The 20,885-nt window shown below is 42.0% G+C and overlaps 1 protein-coding gene across 1 annotated transcript in view; it reads left to right on the top strand.

The window, feature by feature from the left end:
* The window catches only part of LOC145409291 (synaptogenesis protein syg-2-like), a 53,654-nt gene extending 40,369 nt beyond the window's left edge, over positions 1-13,285 (top strand). Inside the window, exons 9-17 of the mRNA XM_080279769.1 lie at positions 1,668-1,827; positions 3,465-3,666; positions 5,453-5,544; positions 6,214-6,382; positions 7,526-7,634; positions 9,887-10,020; positions 10,771-10,931; positions 11,415-11,488; positions 13,160-13,285. Of these exons, the coding sequence (XP_080135895.1) occupies positions 1,668-1,827; positions 3,465-3,666; positions 5,453-5,544; positions 6,214-6,382; positions 7,526-7,634; positions 9,887-10,020; positions 10,771-10,931; positions 11,415-11,488; positions 13,160-13,285 (1,227 nt within the window). The remainder of the gene's footprint in view (positions 1-1,667; positions 1,828-3,464; positions 3,667-5,452; positions 5,545-6,213; positions 6,383-7,525; positions 7,635-9,886; positions 10,021-10,770; positions 10,932-11,414; positions 11,489-13,159) is intronic.
* The last annotated feature ends 7,600 nt before the right edge of the window (positions 13,286-20,885 follow it).

Raw genomic sequence — 20,885 nt, 5'->3', positions numbered from 1 at the left:
GGAAGGGAAGGTGTTTTATAATAATTACTACATCAGTAGTTATTTTAGCCTTGACACGTTGAAATATAATCCCTATTCTTATCTGAACGCATTTTGGTACTAATTCATGATCCCACCAGACTGTGTATCTAAATGAACTATTATGCTGCTATTATTGCACTTAAATATTTAATGTAGGTAAATAACTCAGACGATTTCATTCACCTCAGAGAAACCCTAAAATTCTAATAACCGTATAATTAAAACTTGGAGGGCAAAATCATAGGGGATCCCCAAATTCTGACAGTCAAATGCAGAACCAATGATGAGAGTAAAGCGTGTATGGTATCTGTACATCATTGGTGAATGCACCCTGTAACGTGACATACAGGCTATTCACTTTCAATACTGACAATTGTTCCATGCATCACCGTCAGAAATAGGGGTTTTGACTATACTTCCTCTATCACAGTTTTAACAATGCGACTTTAACCGATGTATATTTGAGGTGGCAGTAATTAAAACGTGACCATTCATTGTAACTTCCAGACAAATTCAAAATGATCTAAGTTTTACCTCGCGTAAAGAAAAATTTAGCAGCCATGAAAAATCCTTAGAGCAAACGCCGTCAATAACGGAATCAGATTGTTCTTTAATAACACCAGATATAGCCCGACGAGTTACCTTAATCTTGACAGGAAAATTTAGAATGACCCATTTTTTCTCACATGAAGATAAAAAAATAAGAGTCGTGAAAAACGTGAATAAACAGCGTGATAATAGAGACAAAGTTAATTCCCTTACAACAGTAATCATGATCTGTACGATTCTCACATGCATGGATACTGAGCAACCATAAAACCCTTTGAAGTAGTCGTGTCACAACAGTCTCCAGCTTGCTTTTAACCCCTTGTGTTTGGTGATATCCCCTTTTTATTCTACCTCTGTCTTCAGGTTATTATATTCTGCTCAGTATTGATTATCTTCGAACTGTAGGAAATAAATATAGCCTTGATAAACCCTTTCATTGTAAGTGGACGTTGCTAAGTTGAATGAAATCGTCTGGGAGCAGCAAGAACAAAAAATCACCAACAGTATTCAAGACATTAATAACATCAACTAAAACATGTCCAATAAATGTGACCTTAGCCATTGCGATATGAAACATATTTTCCTTTTTTTTTCCCCTCAGAAAATTACGAACCGTGATAATCCGTGAATAAACAGCATCAATAACAGCCCCAGCTTGCCCTTTTCCCAGCCCCCTTCCCCTCCCCTTCTGGAACTCCAATAACAGCCTGATCCTCCCGGCTGAGCGCCTTATTTCCCCCTCTGAATATACAGGTTGAGCTGGGACGACGGGTGGCAGGTGTGTGTCCTCCTGTAAATATGGGCGTCCCTCTTGCACCATCTCGTGGATCTTCTTTTTCCTCCTGCCTCCCTCTTCTGCACTTCTTTACCTGTCTCTTTTTCTCTCTTCCACTTAAATTTCGTTTTTCTTTCTCGTGCCTCTATGTCTCCCATCTTTCTCTTTCGTGGTTCCCTCTTGTTTTTCTCTACCTCCGATGTTCTCATTCCTCTTTGCTTTCTGTATTCTTCTTGCTCTTTCTCTCAGCGTCAGGTAGTATTACAGGAGAAAGAAAGTATCATAATCTCACCGCTTCTTTCCCCTCTGTCTAACTGTACAGGGCGAGGTGGTACTACAGGAGAAGAAGGCGGGCATCATCGTGTCCCAAAAGAACCTGGTGCTTCAGATGGTTCGTCGCACCTCAGCTGGCAACTACACCTGCACGGCATCCAATCCTCTAGGCACCACCGTCAGTAACACCATGCCGCTTAGTATTAGATGTGAGTAAAAGAATGTATTTTCCATTTATGCTGTTATTTTCATTCTCTTCACGCTGACTTCTGTTTATTTCTTTTTTTTCGGGAATACCTTGCTACTTAATATTTGCTGTCAGTGTGTGTGTGTGTGTGTGTGTGTGTGTGTGTGTGTGTGAGAGAGAGAGAGAGAGAGAGAGAGAGAGAGAGAGAGTGTGTGTGAGAGAGAGAGAGAGAGAGAGAGAGAGAGAGAGAGAGAGAGAGAGAAAAGAGAAAGAGAGAGAGAGAGGAAAGAAGGAAGGACGAAAAAATAACGGTGTAATAAAGGTGTAGAAAGTAATGTTTACTCATGAAGCTAATGGCCTGGACCTGACTAAAGAAATGGCACTGGAAAGAAACCTATTCGCTCACTGCTGAAGTCCAGAGCCAGGGTAAAACAATGTGATCCTATGTGGCACCAAAACTGAAAGGTCATGTGTCATTATTCGTCTCTTAAAACACTGAACATTGAAATTCGTCTGCTACAAAACGAATCAGATTTTAATGCTGCACACGCGACCTCTGCTGTGTTATTTTCTTTCGCTGGCAATAATTAACCTGGAGTGGGATTCTCAGACATATTTACGATCGATTCCCTGTCGTAACTTACATTTATTTTACCAGGAAGAACTAGGACATGGGAAGATTCTGCGCGCTGCTCTCGTTGACCTTCCTGTGGAAAACAGTTATTACCTAGTCTTTTTCCTCTCATAACCAAGATTTTTTTGTTTTGTAAGAGGAACAGAAGACATGGGAAGCACGGACACTCTCCATTCTTTGTCCTTCCTGCATATGCAAATCAGGGGTATGACAGGGAATTGGTCGAATGTTAGACAGTCCCACACCTGCTTTAGAAATTTATAAAACGGTGACATCTTTGACACAGGGTATAACAACTGACATTAAGATTGTTTGTGGGTACCGAACATGGCATCGTCCTTTGTTTTACATTGTTCTAAGAAAAGTCATTGGTAGGTCAAAGTAAAGCACGATGTACAGACCAATTTAAATGCTCTCCTATGACAATTTATGTACGTGAAAGTTGTATGGATTTTTTTGTGTGTAATTAATTTGTGTTTCCTTCTTCTATTCATCTTCTGTTAAAAAATGTAACTCATCTTTAAAGGTGCAGTCTGCGGTTCAGATATAAACAATCCACCTTTGTGATTAAAATTCAGAAAACCAGGTACAGATTCCTTCCTCTGATACCAAGAATTGCAAACAATTTCTGGCGGTACTTGATGCCGAGAGCGATAGAGGGGGTCAGTCATTTGAACCATCTACCCCTATTAAATTGTTATCATTATTATCCGTTCATTACTTTGCATGTCCTTTATAATACCTGCCATTGCATAAACTATCTTATAACTGTCCAATCTAACTCCCTCAGCCCCACCTGCCTCACTGACATTCGCCACAGTTATAATCATTTTCATTTGCAATAATTTGACTTGTAACATTGTAGCTCCTCAGCATTATTTAACCTACAGCACTCTTACCTCAGCTATCATCAACCAAATCTCTCTGATACGTATATGACTTATCCCTTCTACCTCAACTAACATCAATCATATCTTTACAAAACCTATCTGACTTACCCCCTTCCACCTCCCCTGCCGCCCCAGACCTGCCAGTGTGCATGGAGGGGTTGCAGTCTGTGGCGGTGGCTGAAGGCGAGGACGTGCGTTTGACCTGCCGAGTGGACGCTCAGCCTGACGATCACCTGCGCTTCACCTGGTACTTCAACAACACGCTGGACACGGTGGAGGTCGAGAGTCACCGTGTCCAGGTCAGGAAAGGGCACAGCTTCCTCGATTATACTCCCAGGTAAATTTTAGATACACCTATACGCTTATTTATATGTGCAGCAATATAAGCAGCAAAAATACAGCTACATGAAAATAATAAATCAAGTCAGGAATGGCCACAGGTTTGATAATATTCCCAGGTAAATTTTAGATACACTTATAAGCGTCCGATTAATTATATATCTGTATTTATAAAGGAGCTGCATTGTTTGTTTGTTTGTCTATACTTCAGTCACGCCCAAACCAAGGACCAGAACCCCCAAACCCATATATATTCTGAATATCAGGATGACCCAAGGATGGTTTTTGGCGGGTCAAAATTCAGATCTGGGTCATTTGAGGTCACCGGTAGGTGTGCTACAAGAACATAAAATAAATATAGAAGGGTCACAGATTCGTCAGTTATACTCCGAGGAAACTATAAGCCTCTTGTCAAAGCTTAAACATGCAGCAAGAGTATTATAAACCACGTCAGGAAAAAACAAAGAATCCCAATTAATCTCCCAGGTAAATATCGAAGCCTGTTTCAAGATTATATTCATTTATCTGTCATATTAATTCTGTGTTACTTATCAGGACAGTAGGGGCCTGGGGCTAAGCTATTTAGCCCAGATATGTAAGGCGAAACTGACCAACTTGTTCTTCCCTGGGTGACATCACGTAAGAAATAAACCCCAACAATCTCTCTTATGGGTCACATCAGTTTGAAGCGCCTAAACCCATTAAACCAACAAGCAGTACAAAAATATAACAAGAGTATAATATTAATGGGTTACAGAGTCTCAGGGGATTAAGATATTAACACTGCAACTGAATTAACTCTGTCTCTCTCATCATGGTTCATTATTTTTTCATACCCTTTTCTTTTTTCGTCAAGGAGAGCTTTTATGCTTCATTATTTATTGACGGGCCATCGGCAGCTGGGACGGTTGAGATGGCTACCGATCCTTTTTCCTTTTTCCTCGCCGAGAATTTCAGATTTTTTCGTTTTTCCTTTTATATCATTTTTATTTTTATTAGCTGCGGCCAGGCCATCAGAGTGATGTGATATTTATGTGTTCAGTACGATGATGTACGAGTATTTTCATGGAGAGAGAGAGAGAGAGAGAGAGAGAGAGAGAGAGAGAGAGAGAGAGAGTTCTAACCAAATTATTCATGAAGGTAGAAAACTGAATGCACCTAAATGCACTTATTGTATTCCAACTCTAAAATATTTCGTCGGTCATAATTTGCAAATAGTTTTTAAAAGTTTAGAATATTTTTTACACAATACGAGATTTTTCTACGAGAGATCTCCCATTACCCTAATTAAAGAGTGAAACAGCGGAAGGGATAAGATATAAAGGGACGTATTTGCACTAAAGGGATGAAAAGGAAACAATTAGTACCCTATACGTTCCCAAATTGTCCCGTAAAATCATTGACATCACCTCCACTCCTTCTCCTTACATCTACAACCACTGACATCACTTCGTCTCCTCCTCTGACACTACATCCACTCCCTCTTCTGACACCACTTCTACTCTCTCTCAAAACATCACTTTCACTCCCCACCTTACATCTACTTCCATTTCAGTCCTTCCTGCCACTCCAAGACTTTTTTCCTCAATCCAACCCACCTTCTGGGCATTCTAAGACTCTGCCATCACATCAGTAGACTTTCCCTCGACTCCAAGCTATACTCTGCCACGCTAAACCTCACTTCTGCCATTCCAAACCTCCCTCCTGCCACTTCAAGCCTTCCTCATGCCACTCCAAGCAATCCTCCCTCACTCAACATTCGTCACCACTTCCTCCTCCAACAGGTCGGCGCGGGACTACGGGACTCTCTCCTGCTGGGCCACTAACATCGTGGGCACCCAAGCCGACCCCTGCAGGTTCACTGTGGTAGAGGCAGGTTAGTCGAGAGATCCCTACACTTTCAGTCTCCCTAGATTTTTTCTTGTCTTCTCTTTAACCTGTCGGTTTCTGTATATTTTCTCCCTGATGTGTCGTCTGCAGTCAGCTGTAAATAGTGCCCAGTGAAAAAGAACCTAAGAAGATTACTGCAGTAGGCTGGAAGGACCGTGCTAGGCAGATCCTATAAGACCGTGGCTACACTGTTAAAGTAAAACAAGGACAGTCAAGAAGGAAGCCACGCATTTGGATACTCATCATACAGCCCTTCACAATTCTCGGTTCTGATTTTAAAAAAATCACATTTAATATTGAAACAAAAGTTTTTTCACTTCACTGTTGACTTAGGTTTTCCATATTATTTGGTAAATTGGAGAATCGACACAAGTGAAAAATACTGCAGTTTTTAAGGACCTTCCTTCTTACCCTTAGTTCTATCATAAGTTTAATTTTTGTCTGTCATCACCATCACCATCACCTTCATCATCATCATGATCAATCACCCACTTCCTTCTCATATCATTTATTCCTACGCCACACGTTCACGAGAGTGCATAAACAACTGTTGTAATCGTCCTCATTATCAGTATCGTCTGTTATTCCTTCAGTTGTTACCTACTGTGCACAAGTAACTGTGCCATCATCGTCATCGCTTCGCATTTTTTGACAGGTCCTCCAGAGCGCGTGGCTAACTGTGTGCTTGTGAACCTAACCATGGGCACGCTGGAGGTTGGATGTACGGCAGGGGGGGACGGTGGCCTGAAACAGAGATTCGTGGCCAGGGTGTACGCCGCCCCCACACACACGCTGCTGGCAACACTGGAGGAGGATGAGCCCAGGTACAGTATTATAATTAGCAAAGGAGCGTAGCAGAGTTCTAAGTTAAAGGTAGCAATATTATAATCAGTAAAGAAGAGTAGCAAAGTTCTGCGTAAAGCACAGTGTCTTTAGTATTTACTTTTTATCAGCAGCTGTATCATCTTCGCATTGGAGCTCAGTTATTTGCTACAGTAAGCGAGTCATTTTAGTAGCTAATCATTATCATAGTCAGTGTCATATTCACAATGAAACCGAGCCATTTCCTACGATAATATAGTCACCACAGCAGTCACTAATCACAAAAAGTGTCGTATTCACGGAGGTGCGTAGCCAGTTTCTGCGACAAAGAATATTCCTTTGCATTTGTTCATAGGGGATTTTAGCCAGTTTCCACGATAAATGATGATCCATATTAGTTTATTTAGAATATTAATTTTGTGAATGGTCGCATTTTCTACTTAAATTATCACTGTGGTTTGTTTGTGAAGAGCATGGTGGCTGCCTGGGTGAATATAAAAGAATGAGTAAAAGCCAAAGCATATGCTAACGAATGCTTATCGCCCACCATCACTGAAAAACTAGATCAGTAATCCTCTGGCAATCGTAACCATCTCATCGTAGCTTCGCCAGAATCGAGAAAAGTCTTGGGCTTTCGCCCGCCGCGTTTCACTGTCTCTGAGTTCCTGTCTTTTAAAAACTAGATAGGTAATTCTCTGGCAATCAGAGGCATATAATCGCAGCTTCGCCATACTTATTAACCAACAAGCCACATATCCCGGGATACTGCCCACAATGTTTGGATACAATTTGCCCATTTGTTTTGAGATATTTTGGGAATAGAGACACACGCAAACACCAGGTGGGCAATAACAAGTATTTTCACGCAACTTAGCCTCAAGCATACCCATGACTACTATCCCAGGCTCCACATTATGCATAAGATCATATTCTGGGTGGCATATGAGGCTTTGCGTCACATCTTCTTTAGCGATTTAATATGCACATTATATTTTGTCATTATCTTTGATGTTACTAATATCATTTTAATATCGTCTGTCTGCATCACTAACATAAAGCAGGAATTTGAGGTGTAACGTGCAGAGTAAATTGCTAAAGGAGAGTTGCTATGTCGACCGATGAAAGCTTGTGTTTATCGCCCTCAGATTCCACGTCATGGGTCTGACTCCCGGCCAGGACTACCTCATCACCGTCACGGCCGTCAACGCCAAGGGGGAGAGTCCACCCGAGGAAATTGACGCCGTACGCCTTAAAGTGAGTGCCAGCTATTATCTTTGTTGTTTTCTTGTCGGCTTAGTTTTTTCTTTTTTTTCCTAGCAGGTGTTTCTTGCCAGTATTCGCCTGCATATGACACGTGAATATTCACTTGTATATGATTTACGCCACTGTTTGTTCCTGTGTTGAAATTCATGACCTCCTACCGTCTCTTCCAGTATCTGTTCACTGTTAAAACATTAAGTTCACTTCGCTGTTTGCTCCCACAGTGAAAATCTGGCAAATTCGACCAAGGACAAATTTCAGCCCTCAGGGGACAGTGATATACCAGTAATTAAGGGAATAATTGTGAGTGACACCTGAAGATTTTGTTTTGCTGATGGACACTCCTCAGATATCTGTCAACTAAAAAAGGGAATCATTTAATGTCGAGAATCACCATGGTTTAAAAATAAGTGTTCCTCAGTAATATCGTGTTACTCCTCTAGCTTGTTTATTTCTGTAATAGCATAAAATGATGAAAGTCTCACCAATGCTTCAAATCCATGAACAAAAAGTATTAAAAATGACTCATTGTCTCAAAAAAAAAAAAGGGGATCCAAAAATGCGAGGTTGATCACACAGAGGATATGAGTCAATCCCATTTTACCCCCTCCGAGGTGTAGGAGCCCGAGGCTAGGTTAATGTAGTCTGCAGGAAGGTGAGGAGAGAAGCAAATGTGTCAGCGGTCACATTGTACGTACACATCCAAGGTAAAGAAAAAAATATGACAGTGGCACAATGCTCCATGGAGAGGCAAAGAGAAGAGCAGCGGTGTGAGGTTGATAATAGCAACGCAGGGGATGGCGGAGCAGGAAATTCTTGGAGTAAACGAATAAAACTACATAATACTGAAAATCCAAGACCAAAAATGATTAATGAACTCCACAGAAAGAAAGGAGCAGAAGTGCGAGGGTGTTAGCACAAAGGGGAGGCAGGAAATTTTTGGCGTAAATTAATGAAACACAACATAATACTGAAAACCCAGGGCCAGAAAAATACTGAAAATGACATAGTACTCCACGTAAACACGAAGAGAGGAGCAAAAGTGCCAGGGGTGATATCAGAAAGGAGAGGCTGGAAATTCTTGAAAATGTAAAAAAGCGCCATATTACTGGAAACCCAAGACCAAAACTGATTAAAGACGTCCACGACAAGGCGAAGAGAGGAGCAAAAATGCCAGGGGTGATAACACAAAGGGGCGAAGCGGGGAGGTTAATCTTGTCAACAATCACTTCTTCCCGCGCCTCACCCCGGCAGTGTGGGGAATGTTAAGCAAGACAGACAATTGGCTCGTTTGACTAAAAGTTCCGGCCTTCGTTAAAACTTGGTGGGCAGTCCAATTAGAACAATACCGAGGGAGCATCTCGTAGAAGCCCGTATTTCTGCTCGCTTCGGAGGTTACGCAGTGCCATTACCTCAGCGATTTATTTTGCATTTAGAGGAAACATCGCGTATAGAGCCATGTTTTGGGTCGCTTTGGAATTTACGTAATGCTATTTTGGGGCGATTTATTTTGTTTAATTTTTTTCTTTTTGTACACCCCTGGGGTAATCAGAATCAATACTGTAAATAAGTAAGAGAGAGAGAGAGAGAGAGAGAGAGAGAGATTTTGGATGTAATACGCAAAATGAGTCGCAAAGAAAAGGGTGTTGCGAAGCCTCCCATGCGACCTAGAATCCCGGTTATAGGTAATTATTAAAGTAGGGAAGAAATTTACCTTCCAGCTCCCCTAGTTCGTAATTTTTGAATATTCGCAGAGGCGGCAAAAGTTATTCACGTAACTTCAAATTATGTTAATAATTTATAGGATTTTCCTGATTCTCCCCTTCCGAAGTATTAATAGGAGTGAATTAGCTCGCGATTTGCTATAATACAGTAGAGGTACGTGGGAAGTATATATATTTTTTTTGAGAGAAAGAGAGCGGGAGAAATGTGTTAATATGTATGAACAAACTATGTAGTATAGCAGTAGTATCGGTAGTGGTAGTAGTAGTAGTAGTAGCAGTAGTAGTAGTAGTAGTAGTAGTAGTAGATGATGGTGATGATGATGATGGTGATATTGTTTGAGGAAGGGCCTGTCGTACTGAAAGGATTTACCAAGGCTGTCTATGACCCCTCCAGTTCGAGAAGCCTAACCTAAGCTGAATAATATCATCAGTACATGGCCTTAATAAAATAAAGTAGAAAATGTGTAGAGACTAAGTTAGCGAGGACGAAGTGTTTACCTGTCTGGTGTGTGCTTTGATCAGGTTGCCGAGAAGCGCATGGGTGACGTGTCCGCTCCGCCCGTGTCTCCTCTGGTGGGCGTGTTTCTGGGGCTGGTGGGCGGATTTGTGCTGCTCCTTCTAGCCGGCATCGTCCTCACTAGAGTCTGTTCCACCAGGTAAGTTTCAGCTCTGTATTTCTCCTTCTATTCTGTTTTTTGTTAGTCTGTTCCACCAGGTAAGTTTCAGCTCCTCCTGTACTTCTATTAGTCTGTTCTTCACTAGTCTGTTCCAGCAAGTAAGTTTCAGCTGCTCCTGAATTCCTCCTTGTAGTTTGCTCTTCACTAGAGTCTGTTCCACCAGATGAGTTTCAGTGCCTCCAGTATTTCTCCTTATATCCTGTTTTCATTTGTCTGTTCAACCAAGTAAGTCTCATCTCCTCCTGTATTTCTCTATGTAGTGTATTCTTTACTAGTCTTTGCTCCCTTAGGTGAATGTCAGTTTCCTCTTTATTTCTCCTTATTGTCTTCTTTTTGCTGGACTCTGTTCTTTGCTATCTCTGCTCCGCCAGGTAAGTTTAAGTGCCTTTTCTGTTCTTTGCCAGTTTCCTGTTCATATCTGCGATGTGTATACGTGTTATGCCTTCCATTAACAGATTATAACACCCAGTTTCTAGTTCTTTCGCTGATGTGTGTGTGTGTGTGTGTGTGTGTGTGTGTGTGTGTGTGTGTGTGTGTGTGTGTGTGTGTGTGTGTGTCTTATAACTTGTACTCTTGTCCCCGGGGTGTGTACTTGTAGGTGTTTTATGTACCCATGACAGTATAACATCCAGACCTTACCCGTGTGTGTGTGTGTGTGTGTGTGTGTGTGTGTGTGTGTGTGTGTGTGTGTGTTGTATCTATCTTATAACACCCTACTCTCTTCACCAGGATGTGTAGGTGTAGGTGTGCCCAGAGGCGAGGAGGGGCGGCAGACAAGGGCCACAGTTCCTCCAGCAGCGCGTCGAAGAAGGTGGCCGGGGGTTCTGCTCTGGACGACGACGAGGATGACGAGGAAGAGGACGGACCCGACGTGGTGAAGGCGGCTAATGGTGAGTCAGAGGGTACGTGTTCTGAGGGACATTTGTGTCTTTGTAACACCTCAGTTCCCTTCAGTTGACTCTATCCTGCTTTCACCCCTCTACGCTATCACCTGTAGAGTCTCGTTCGTGCTTTTCATGGCCTTTTTATTTTTATTTTTTTTTGCCTGTCACACCATTGCCTTTCTCTCTCCCTCTCCGTTTCCTGAGTGGCATAAAGGCATCAAAGCACCTCATTCTTGGCGAATTATTCTGCGGATTACATCATCATCCTACCCACCCGTCTGTTCAGTGAATCCATATGTACTATGTCTACCTACCTACATGCCTACATACTCTTCTATATCTATCTGTCTGCACATACTCATCTATATCTATCTGTCTGTCTATCTGTCTATCTATTTATCTGTCTGTCTGTCTATCTGTCTATCTATTTATCTTTCTGTCTGTCTGTTTATTTGTATGCACTAACGCCTCCATCCCTCACTCCCACAGAGACAGCGCAGCTGCTAGAGGGCCAGAAACCTCCTGAAATTATGCCGGCAAGACGACCCTCCTTCCACCCCACGGTGAGTCGCTCAGTTAGGCAGGCAAATAGGCAGGGAGGCAGGCAAGCCGACAGACTGGCAGGGAGGCAAGGAAGCAGACAGGCAGGCAGGGGATGAACAGATAGACAGGTAGCAAACAGACAAGTAGGTATGCAAGAAGGTAGACAGACAGACAAGCAGGCAGACAGATAAGCAGACAGGCAAGCAGGCGGACAGACAGGAAGGCGACAGAAAGGCAAGCAAGATGTGAACCAGACAGGCGGCCAGATAGGTACATATGTAAGCAGATTAGGCAGAAAGGTAGGCAGGCAGGTAGGCGGGTAGAGAGGCAGGCATGTAGAAGGTGAGGTATACAAGCACACAGGTAGGCATTCAGGTAGGCAAGCATGCAAGCTAACAGGCCAGCAAAGGGCGAGGGGAAAGGCAGGGGGCGCGAGGCAACCAGGTAGTGAGGAGACAAGGAGAAATTAAATGATCACTTCAGTTATTCACCGATAGTAGCGAAATGTCTTGCTCAATTACTCTTTATTCAAGGCTTATAATTACGTCAACATTAGAACACATCAACATAAGAAAAGATAATAATTGCAGTAGACTGGGTGGCCCATGCTTGGCAACTCTTTGATGATTTTAGCTGAACTACTAGAATAAAACTAGAAGAGCAAAGAAAGTTCTCCCTGCCCACTAAACCTTCCACCCGAAACTAACAGGAAAAAGTGAGACGGTACACAACACAATACGGAAAAACTGACTTGGAAATTAAAGATCGCGTGTAATAACTTCGATTCATTATAGATTACATATGTACCCCAAGTCAGGATCAGTAAAATGGAGACTTCAGTGCGTCATGTCTCTTAAACCTTCATAACCTGTAATTGATATTCCTGATAATGAAGATAAGGATACAGGAAATCATTATACTGATGATTGTAATTATGATAATGACAGTGGTGGAAGTAGTGACGATGGTTATGATAATGTCTCTGAAATAAGGACATACAATGGTGCTGTTAAAGGAAACGCAGATAGTGATGATTATATTAAATACAGACATAGAACTCTTTCAGTCCAATGACATCAGTTTTTTCCTACTCTTCCTGCTTCAAGATGATTTTACAGAATTCTGGATTTTTTGTTTTTTAATGAATGGATCACAGACAGTCTTTAATAACCCTATAACTAGCAGATGTCTCTCTCTGACTCCCAAAACTCTTCCGGTAGTAACAATGAAGAAGAGGTCATCAGGCTGAATGTACCAGTTTCATCGGGAACTCTGGTTGTAATTACGCCAGCTGAGGTCATTTATCATCCTGTTGATTAATTGCTGCTTTGCACGGTAGAGTCATTAGTAAAGATTCTCTCATTAGATTGCATACTGTTCTTTCTTTCTTTCATGTGGCCGACTCCGCTCATAGACTACATTCATCCCTTGTCAGACTGTGGACAACGGAAAGATGTCAGGACAACTAGCTATTCCTATTTCTCATACCACTTTTCCTCTCACTGTTCGCTAATGCAGTCCTCCTGTCACATATGTTTTTTCTTTTCTTTTCGTTTTATCCATATCCTATTTCCAGCTATTATCTTTTATCCTGCCATTCATGATCACGTCACTTACTTTTCCTTTCCTCTTTTTCTCTGTCATCATATCACTTTTCTCGCGTCCACCAATCTTCATCCATCCCCTATCAGGTTGTGGTTCAGCCAGGGAGGACGGAAGGGTGTCAGCTGGCCCCCAATGGCACAGGCGGTCGAGGGGTGTACATGGACGTCGTTGGTGGCTCGTTACAGTCGGATCAGCACGAGAGTTTTGTGTAGGACCGACCCAACCCCCTTCAACCTTCAGCCTACGTCTTGGTGTCTCTTTGGTGCATAATACAAGTGAGGGTGACTGGGTTTACTTATCTGTGGGGCTGTAGGTGACCGTGTTGTGTTCCTGTGCTGTGTACAAAGTGGTGGTTAGAAATGATGATATTGGTTGCTTATGTCGGTGAACGTGTTCTGAGCTAGCGCTGCACACAGACTGAGTGAAGATAAAGCAGACATTATACATTCTTCGACTGTGAAGTACCACATGTTTGCTGAGTGCTGAACACAAATTGATCACTAGGAAACAGTTTGTCTTCTCGATATTCGAGTTGATCTGTGACCTGTGTAATGAATCAACAAGCCTTCCACTTTGAAATGTTGGAGCTGTGTCAATACACCTGTGCTACTTAATGTATATTGATGCTGTTCATGGAAGCTGTATCGTTTCGGCAAAATACTCACGTGAAACAATGAAAAGCTGCCGTTGGTCACAAAGATAAGGGGATAATGGTGAATGATTTGGTGTCCGCTTCGTGATAGTATGCAGGGAAACAGAATCAAGGAAAAACTATCAGAGTGATATTCCGTCGATAGGAATAACTGAGCTAAAATCACAGTGGCCAAGAGCAGAGACATCTAGGTTGTGTGTTCGCTTAGTCGAGAGCGTATGAGGCTGGCGAGGAAAATAGTAGTGATTTGTATGTTCCCGCAATGTATAGAGGAGGGTGGTGAACAGAGAAACTCATCAGTAAGTTGCCAAAGAGCGCAGTGTGCAAAGGAAAGGAATATAAAATGTGGACCTAAGGAGTTGTGGAATCAAGTGACTCATGTGGGAAGGAGAAGGACGAGAAGTGTGGAATTAGGAGACATGGCAACGTATGATGGGGTGGTGGTTGGTCACTCCTGCCCTCATAACCGTCATATTTTTGGACTGTTCTGTGTTTTCTACGGAGAAGATATATATAGGAAAACTTTTTCGTAAATATTCAGATATTTGTGGCATACGAGTACTCTGAATTAACCAAAAAATATATGAAGTATGAATGTGCATTTCCGTGCAGCTTCAGTATTACCTAATGCTACAAAAAAGAAACCCCAAATTAACGAGATATTTCAAGTTCAAGAAGGAAGTATTTTCTGTCGCAGTTCAGGACGCAAGAGAGCTAATCTGTGTGCGAGGAAAGCTGGAATTAACGAGGAAGGATGGTGGGTGTACATAGTGTGTGTTGACATTGTATATGATGCCTTCAGTAGTCCAAGGTAGATCCATATCATAGATTTTATATGGACTCGGTGGTGTGCTTAATTTTTTATGCATGTAAGAGTATATAGTGGACCGCTGGAGTCGCTAAAAAATTTTATATATATAATTATATATGAACTGCAAAGTCCTTTCTTTGCAGACGAAAGGCCACTTGTTCCTCATTTACTCGAATCCCCTTTCTCATCTGCCAGCATTTTCTCCTTCACCCCTCCCTTCCCCATTTATCTTTCCTCCCTCCCTCCCATGCCTCCCCCTTTCATTTCCCCTTCATCGGTCTTCATAAAAATATTCCTGCCACTCAGATTTTTTTATTTCCCCTCGTCAAAGTTCACACCCTGCCGCACACTCCCCATCTCCCTTCCTCTTCCCTTTCCTTTCCCTGCCCCTTACCCATCACCTTCCTCTTCACCTCCTTTTCTTCGCCCTCCCCTCCCTCCCGTTGTTGCCCATTCCCCTCCTTTCACCCATCTGTCTACCCTCCTCTATCCCTGTTAGCTGCCCAGCCTTGTCACCCTCCCCTTCCTCAGCTATCCGGCCTCCCCTCCCCTCTCTGCCATCAATCTTCCCACCTCTCCCCACAATCTACACACTTGAACACACAAATCTATAACCAATACCCCTATAATCAATCCCCCCGTAACTGGTCCCCTTCTCAGTCCTACACTCGAGTCATTCTCCTTCCCCACACATATTTTTTCCACTACATCACATCCCACACTCAAAATTTCTCTTCTCTGACTTACTTCACATTCCCACCTCTTTCCCTCATTAACTGTATCTCTGAACCAACAAGCCAATAAGCACTTCCCCGTTCCAGTCCTCCTCCCTTCCTAATCATCCAGTTATCTTTTCCAGCATTCCACACTGTCCATTCCAGATTATCCCTCGCCTGTCTGTCACTAGCCTTACTTATCCTCAAATAAATCTCATGTCAAAAGCTTGAAGCCACTCTCTGTTTCCAACTCCACCTCTTTACAGTCCACCCTATTTCACCTTTTCCAGCCCTTTTTTCCCCTTTTTCATAAGAGATAAAATTCATCTTTTCTTCTCCTGCTGAAAGACATAAACGAGGAACTCTGTATGGGGTAATATATTTGAGTGGATCGTGAGGCTTTTTTTTTTTTTTTTTTTTTATGCGTGCATGTAGAGAGTGCAGTAATGGATATAAAGAATGACTGGCTGTTGCGTGACTGTATCATGCGTATGTGGTTGTAAATGAGCGTGTGTGAGGACCCATGTACTTGTGTTTATATGACAGTGCTTTGGTATGATTGTATGTGTTTTCCTTTTTAAGAGCGAGCCTTGTGCGCGCGCGCGCGCGCGCGCGTGTGTGTGTGTGTGTGTGTGTGTGTGTGTGTGTGTGTGTGTGTGTGTGAGAGAGAGAGAGAGAGAGAGAGAGAGAGAGGGATTCATGACCTAAGCACGCGCCTGAGTGTACCTATCTGACTGCTGTGTTTTATGGCCATTATTTTCGCGTATGTGCGTGGGTGAGTGTGCGCGAAAATAAACATACATCATACATATCCGCCAATCGCCAATGGGCCCCAGTGGAGATATTACTTCGTGAATGTATGGCTTTATCTGTATTTTCCAAGACATATCCCATCACATTTCTCAGAGTCAGGCAAGCTACATATCCCAAATGGCCGTATTCTGGGTGGGATAGGGGACTCCGTAGTACCTCTTCTTTAGCGATTTAGTTTGCATATTACGCCCCCTTCTCTCTCTCTCTCTCTCTCTCTCTCTCTTCCTTCCAAGACTAAAAATATACAAATAGCACAAAGGAAAATACCAAGGAGTAATAAGCTTAACAAATAGCTAAGAAGAATTTGCTACGAAACCTACAGTGTCACCCAGTATACGTCCTAAAGAATGAACTACCCCCCAGTTTGGTCGATGTATATGTAGAAGTGCTTGGTGGATCAGAATTTTCTATCAAAATATATATATACATACATATATCTATACATAAATGCTTATATGAAACTACTGCAAGTGTGATTGACGGATCGCTGTATGGACGATGAGAACACATATATTTTCGATTACGCTAAAATTCCGTCGACATTTTTAGAAGGTTGTTCCGTGTCGCTGGTAAAGGAGAAAAGAGCCCGTATTCTCTTCGGTTAAGGAAGCTCCCTAACACCTCTTCCTTTGCGATTCATTTTTGTATAAGGATGATTAAAATTTATTTGTATTTTACATATGCTGAAAATGGTGGCACTGGAATGGTTTAAGTGACACAGATGAGGATTGTCAGGAGTAATAGGCAAAATAAATCGCTTAGGAAGAGGTATTAGAGAACTTCCATAATCGACGGGAATAGGGGCCAAGGTTACTCCAGCGATTTTATTATATGGAAAATGGACACAGAAAAAAAATATATGAAAACTGTATCTTAGACTCGAGCTTCCAGTAACTGATATAATAAACAGGACAAGAGTTTTTTGTGTATGCTTGTGAGCTGCTAATTGCTTCAGGGGAGAAAATATATACATACCTTACAGACGATCCATTACAAGTGGAAATGGTGGGTGGGAAAGAGACACTAGTTAGAGTTTGAATTCGGTATGTTCTCCAGCGTTCCGTGCTACACAGAACCCACCAACTCCCTGATGATGGGTTTTGTGCAGCCCGAAATGTTAGACAAACTACAGTATTCAATATTTAACCTGTGTCTCTCTCCCACCCAACATATAAACCTTGATCTAAATGCACAGACAAAATTTTGATAAATTCCTCGTCGTAATTTGTGTTTATCTTTGTTGTAGGGGAAAAGGATCTTCCCGTATCTTGTTCTCCTGGCAAAAGTCTTCTTACTTGTGAGAGAAAAACATATCGTAATCTTTTTTGTCTTGCAGGAAGGACAAAGAAACGAGAGCAGAGAATTTTTCCATGTCCTTACTTAAGAGAGAAAAACATATCACATTTTTTTTTTTTCGGAGGGGAGGGGTCTGTAGGAATGGCGAGAGAAGAGGACAGAATTTTTACTTATCCTTACTTAATAGAGAAAAACATATCATAGTCTTGTTTTATCTAGCAATAAGGACGAGTAAAGGAGAACACAGAACTTTCCTATGTCTGCTCTTCATCCAGGAAAAACACATCCTAGTTACTACGAGAAATTAATCATTGACTTGTCTGCGCATCGAGGCCTCTACTTATAAACCAAGAGAACCAGCAGTGTGACTCAAGGTAGGAAGTCAAGATTAACACTTTCTGTACGATGATGTGGTGCTGGAGAGGGACGCCTTCTTGTGGTGGCGCCGGTATAACCAGGCGGCTCCACTGCTCGGTTATACAAACGTCCCTCAAATCCCTCCCTATCCCCCGGAAGGAGGATATGGATTTCAGAAGTGCGTCCTCAGCCTGTAGTCCACCAGGTTCGCGTCTATATGACCTGGGATCATCATAACAAGAGTTTGATGACATTCATTTTATTGTTTTTTTTTTTTTTCTCACCAGCATGATGTACCTTGATTAAGAGAGAAGATTTTCGAACTGGAGGAGTTAAATAGTCTTCACTAATTCCTTCACTAGGGGGTTCTTTTATAACACACACACACACACACACACACACACACACACACACACACACACACACACACACACACACACACACACACACACACACACACACACACACACACACACACACCGTTCGGTGGTGCAGTGGTAACGTTCTCGCTTGCCAACTGGTGGACGGGAGTTCGCGCCTCGCTCAGGTTGCGAAAAGTTTCACTGACGAAGTGGGTGGTTACTGTCCCCCTTGAGCAAGGGGACGGGTGTGTGCGTGTGTGAAGGTCACAGCCTTGCCCTTAGATCGGACTATATGAGCTCTCAGCTCCCTTCCGGGAGGGTAAAAGCTGACGATCACGACCATCAAGTGATCCTGACCGACCCGGTGAATTACACACACACACACACACACACACACACACACACACACACACACACACACACACACGACGTATTTTTATTCATTTGTTTTTTACAGCTGAGATGGGATTCGAATGAAGGGATTAGATACATTCCTAAATACTGCTTTTCACCAAGAGATATGAAGGCAATGTCTATCCTCTCCAGTCCAGAAAGTCTCTCTAAAGCAAAATAAAATCATTTTGAAATAACAAGGACAAAATACAAGGACAAAGTCATCGGAATGAAGGGGTTAATCATATGCAGTCACACGCCGCCAGTATGGAAGGTGCGGGTGAGGAGATGGAGAGGGAGGATGTGTCAAAGAGTCACAGAGGAACACTGAACAGGGAAGCGCGGGAGCGTTCAAAATGAATATACCTTCTTTGTGTACAAGTTTGAGTTAGGTGTCGCATTTCCTTTTGTAAATTCTTATGCTGTGATTACGAACTGCAATGGCTATTATATGTATATTTTGTATAATAAAATGTGCAAATTACTTGTTCTTACTAAATCCTTCATGCTGTAATATATATAAAACATTTCATGTTTTGCAGACTTGTGTTCCATTTTGCTCTCTCTTTTAAATTTGATTGCTCTTCTTTAATTATGTCTGCATCTAATCCCCTTACAATTCTTAAGACCCTTTTGTCTTTTTCTAAGCTGTTATTCATTGCAGTGATCTTTTGTTATTGTATTTTCCCTTCATTATTTGTCTGTACCTTTTGCCAATCGTGTACCAGAGTTAGTTTTCTTTTATCTTATCTCCCACATTTCTTTGTCGATCTCTTATTCTTTTTGTCTCCCTTCTCCCTCTTTCTTCATTTTAAGCCGTGATTTTCTTCACATTTTCTCATTATTTTTCGTCCTATCCTCTCACTTCTCTGCTTTCTCTCCTTCTCTACTCTGCTACTGATATCCCTTCGATCTGTTGTTGTTTTATCTCCCCTCTCCCTCTTTCATTCTTTTTCTTCACCCCCTCCATTCTTTCCATTCTTTCTAATCTTGTATTCCTCTTCCTTTTGTATTGTCAGCTAACTTTTCTCTCTATTTTTTCCAGCACTTTACAGGAATAGAAACAAGTGTCAGATATAGAATCCAATGTATGTATATTGCCTGTTTACTTATGCATCAGATCTTCGACACATTATTCATTTTCCACTAAAGTTTATTTTTAACTGACCTTTCTATGAGAGCTACACGCTGGAGGCTCGGTGTGTTAGTCTCTCGCTTAAATTTTTTACAGTAAGTGTCAGTCTCATTCTTTCTAAATACATCTGTCTATTGCATAAAATTGTAGTCTACATCAGTCGCTCTCTCAGTACGTAGCTCTAAATTTCTAACTACGTTTGCCCGTCTGTCTATCAATCTTTCTCCCTTCCATCCTTCTTTTCTTTGTTGTTTTCTCTTTTTGTGTGTCTTTCCATACATTTATCAGTCTTCCTACCTAGCTATCTGCCTATCTATCTGTCTTCTATCAATCTAACAAAAGATCCATCCATCTAACAACAGATTAACACTAGAACATGACGTTGATCTTGAACAAGTCAATGGAAAGGGTATAAAGTCGTAGTATTATCTTTTTAAACCACTGTGGCGCGTGAAATAAGCAGCAAACGGACGAAAATCTAGGACAGATAAGAACATTATAGAAGTCTCTCCTGTGCTGAATAAAATCGCGTGGAGGTAGCGAGAATAAATCAGTAAAACACATCACTTTACTGAAGGGATTAAAAAAAAAAAAAAAAAAAAGCTTCATTTATCCTTTCATTATAAGAGGTTCATTCTAAGCTGGACAAAAAATCGCCAAGGAATGAACAAGAATATTACAATATACGTCAACTGAGAGAAGAAAATGTGAAAAATTGTGGCATCATGGAAGGGGTACTAGACTCATTTCAGTATCTCATCTCGAGGCAGGTACTAGAGGGCGGGCTTCAGGTGTTTCGAAGACTCTCGCTTGTCTGACATAACAGATTTACAAGGAAAATAACGCTAAAGGTCCCTCCTGTAACTAAGATTAATGCTGCAGGACGGAAAAGGGTAAGAGTAATAGTGAACTCTCCTTTCCTCGTCTCTCCTGTGAAGATAAGTTAGTCTCGGTGGGGAATGAATCGCAAGGTCGTTTGTGAGTGGCATCTCGGGGCTTGTAATACCGTTGGCTTAAGGAGGCTTTGTTACACCACCTTTTTAACAATTAATTTGGCCTATTCCTCCTTAGTACTATGATTTATGACCTGTACGAAAGAGGGTCTAGGCACCTTCCTTCGCCAACAAGAACACGACTCCAGGGTCCAGGAGTGTAAGAGCACTGGTGAGGTTAACAGGATTAGTGCGAGTGCTCCGTGGTGGGGAGTCTGGGTGTTCGTGTTCCTTACATTATAACTACTGTGGCTAGTGAAAATGCCGTCATGTGGTGCAAATACT

The sequence above is a fragment of the Coenobita brevimanus genome, chromosome 80 (genome assembly GCF_032717465.1).
Source record: "Coenobita brevimanus isolate Jiangsu-jjx chromosome 80, ASM3271746v2, whole genome shotgun sequence".
Classification (NCBI taxonomy): domain Eukaryota; kingdom Metazoa; phylum Arthropoda; class Malacostraca; order Decapoda; family Coenobitidae; genus Coenobita; species Coenobita brevimanus.
The sequence above is the reverse complement of the archived record's forward strand: the minus strand, read 5'-3'. Positions and strand labels throughout refer to the sequence as shown.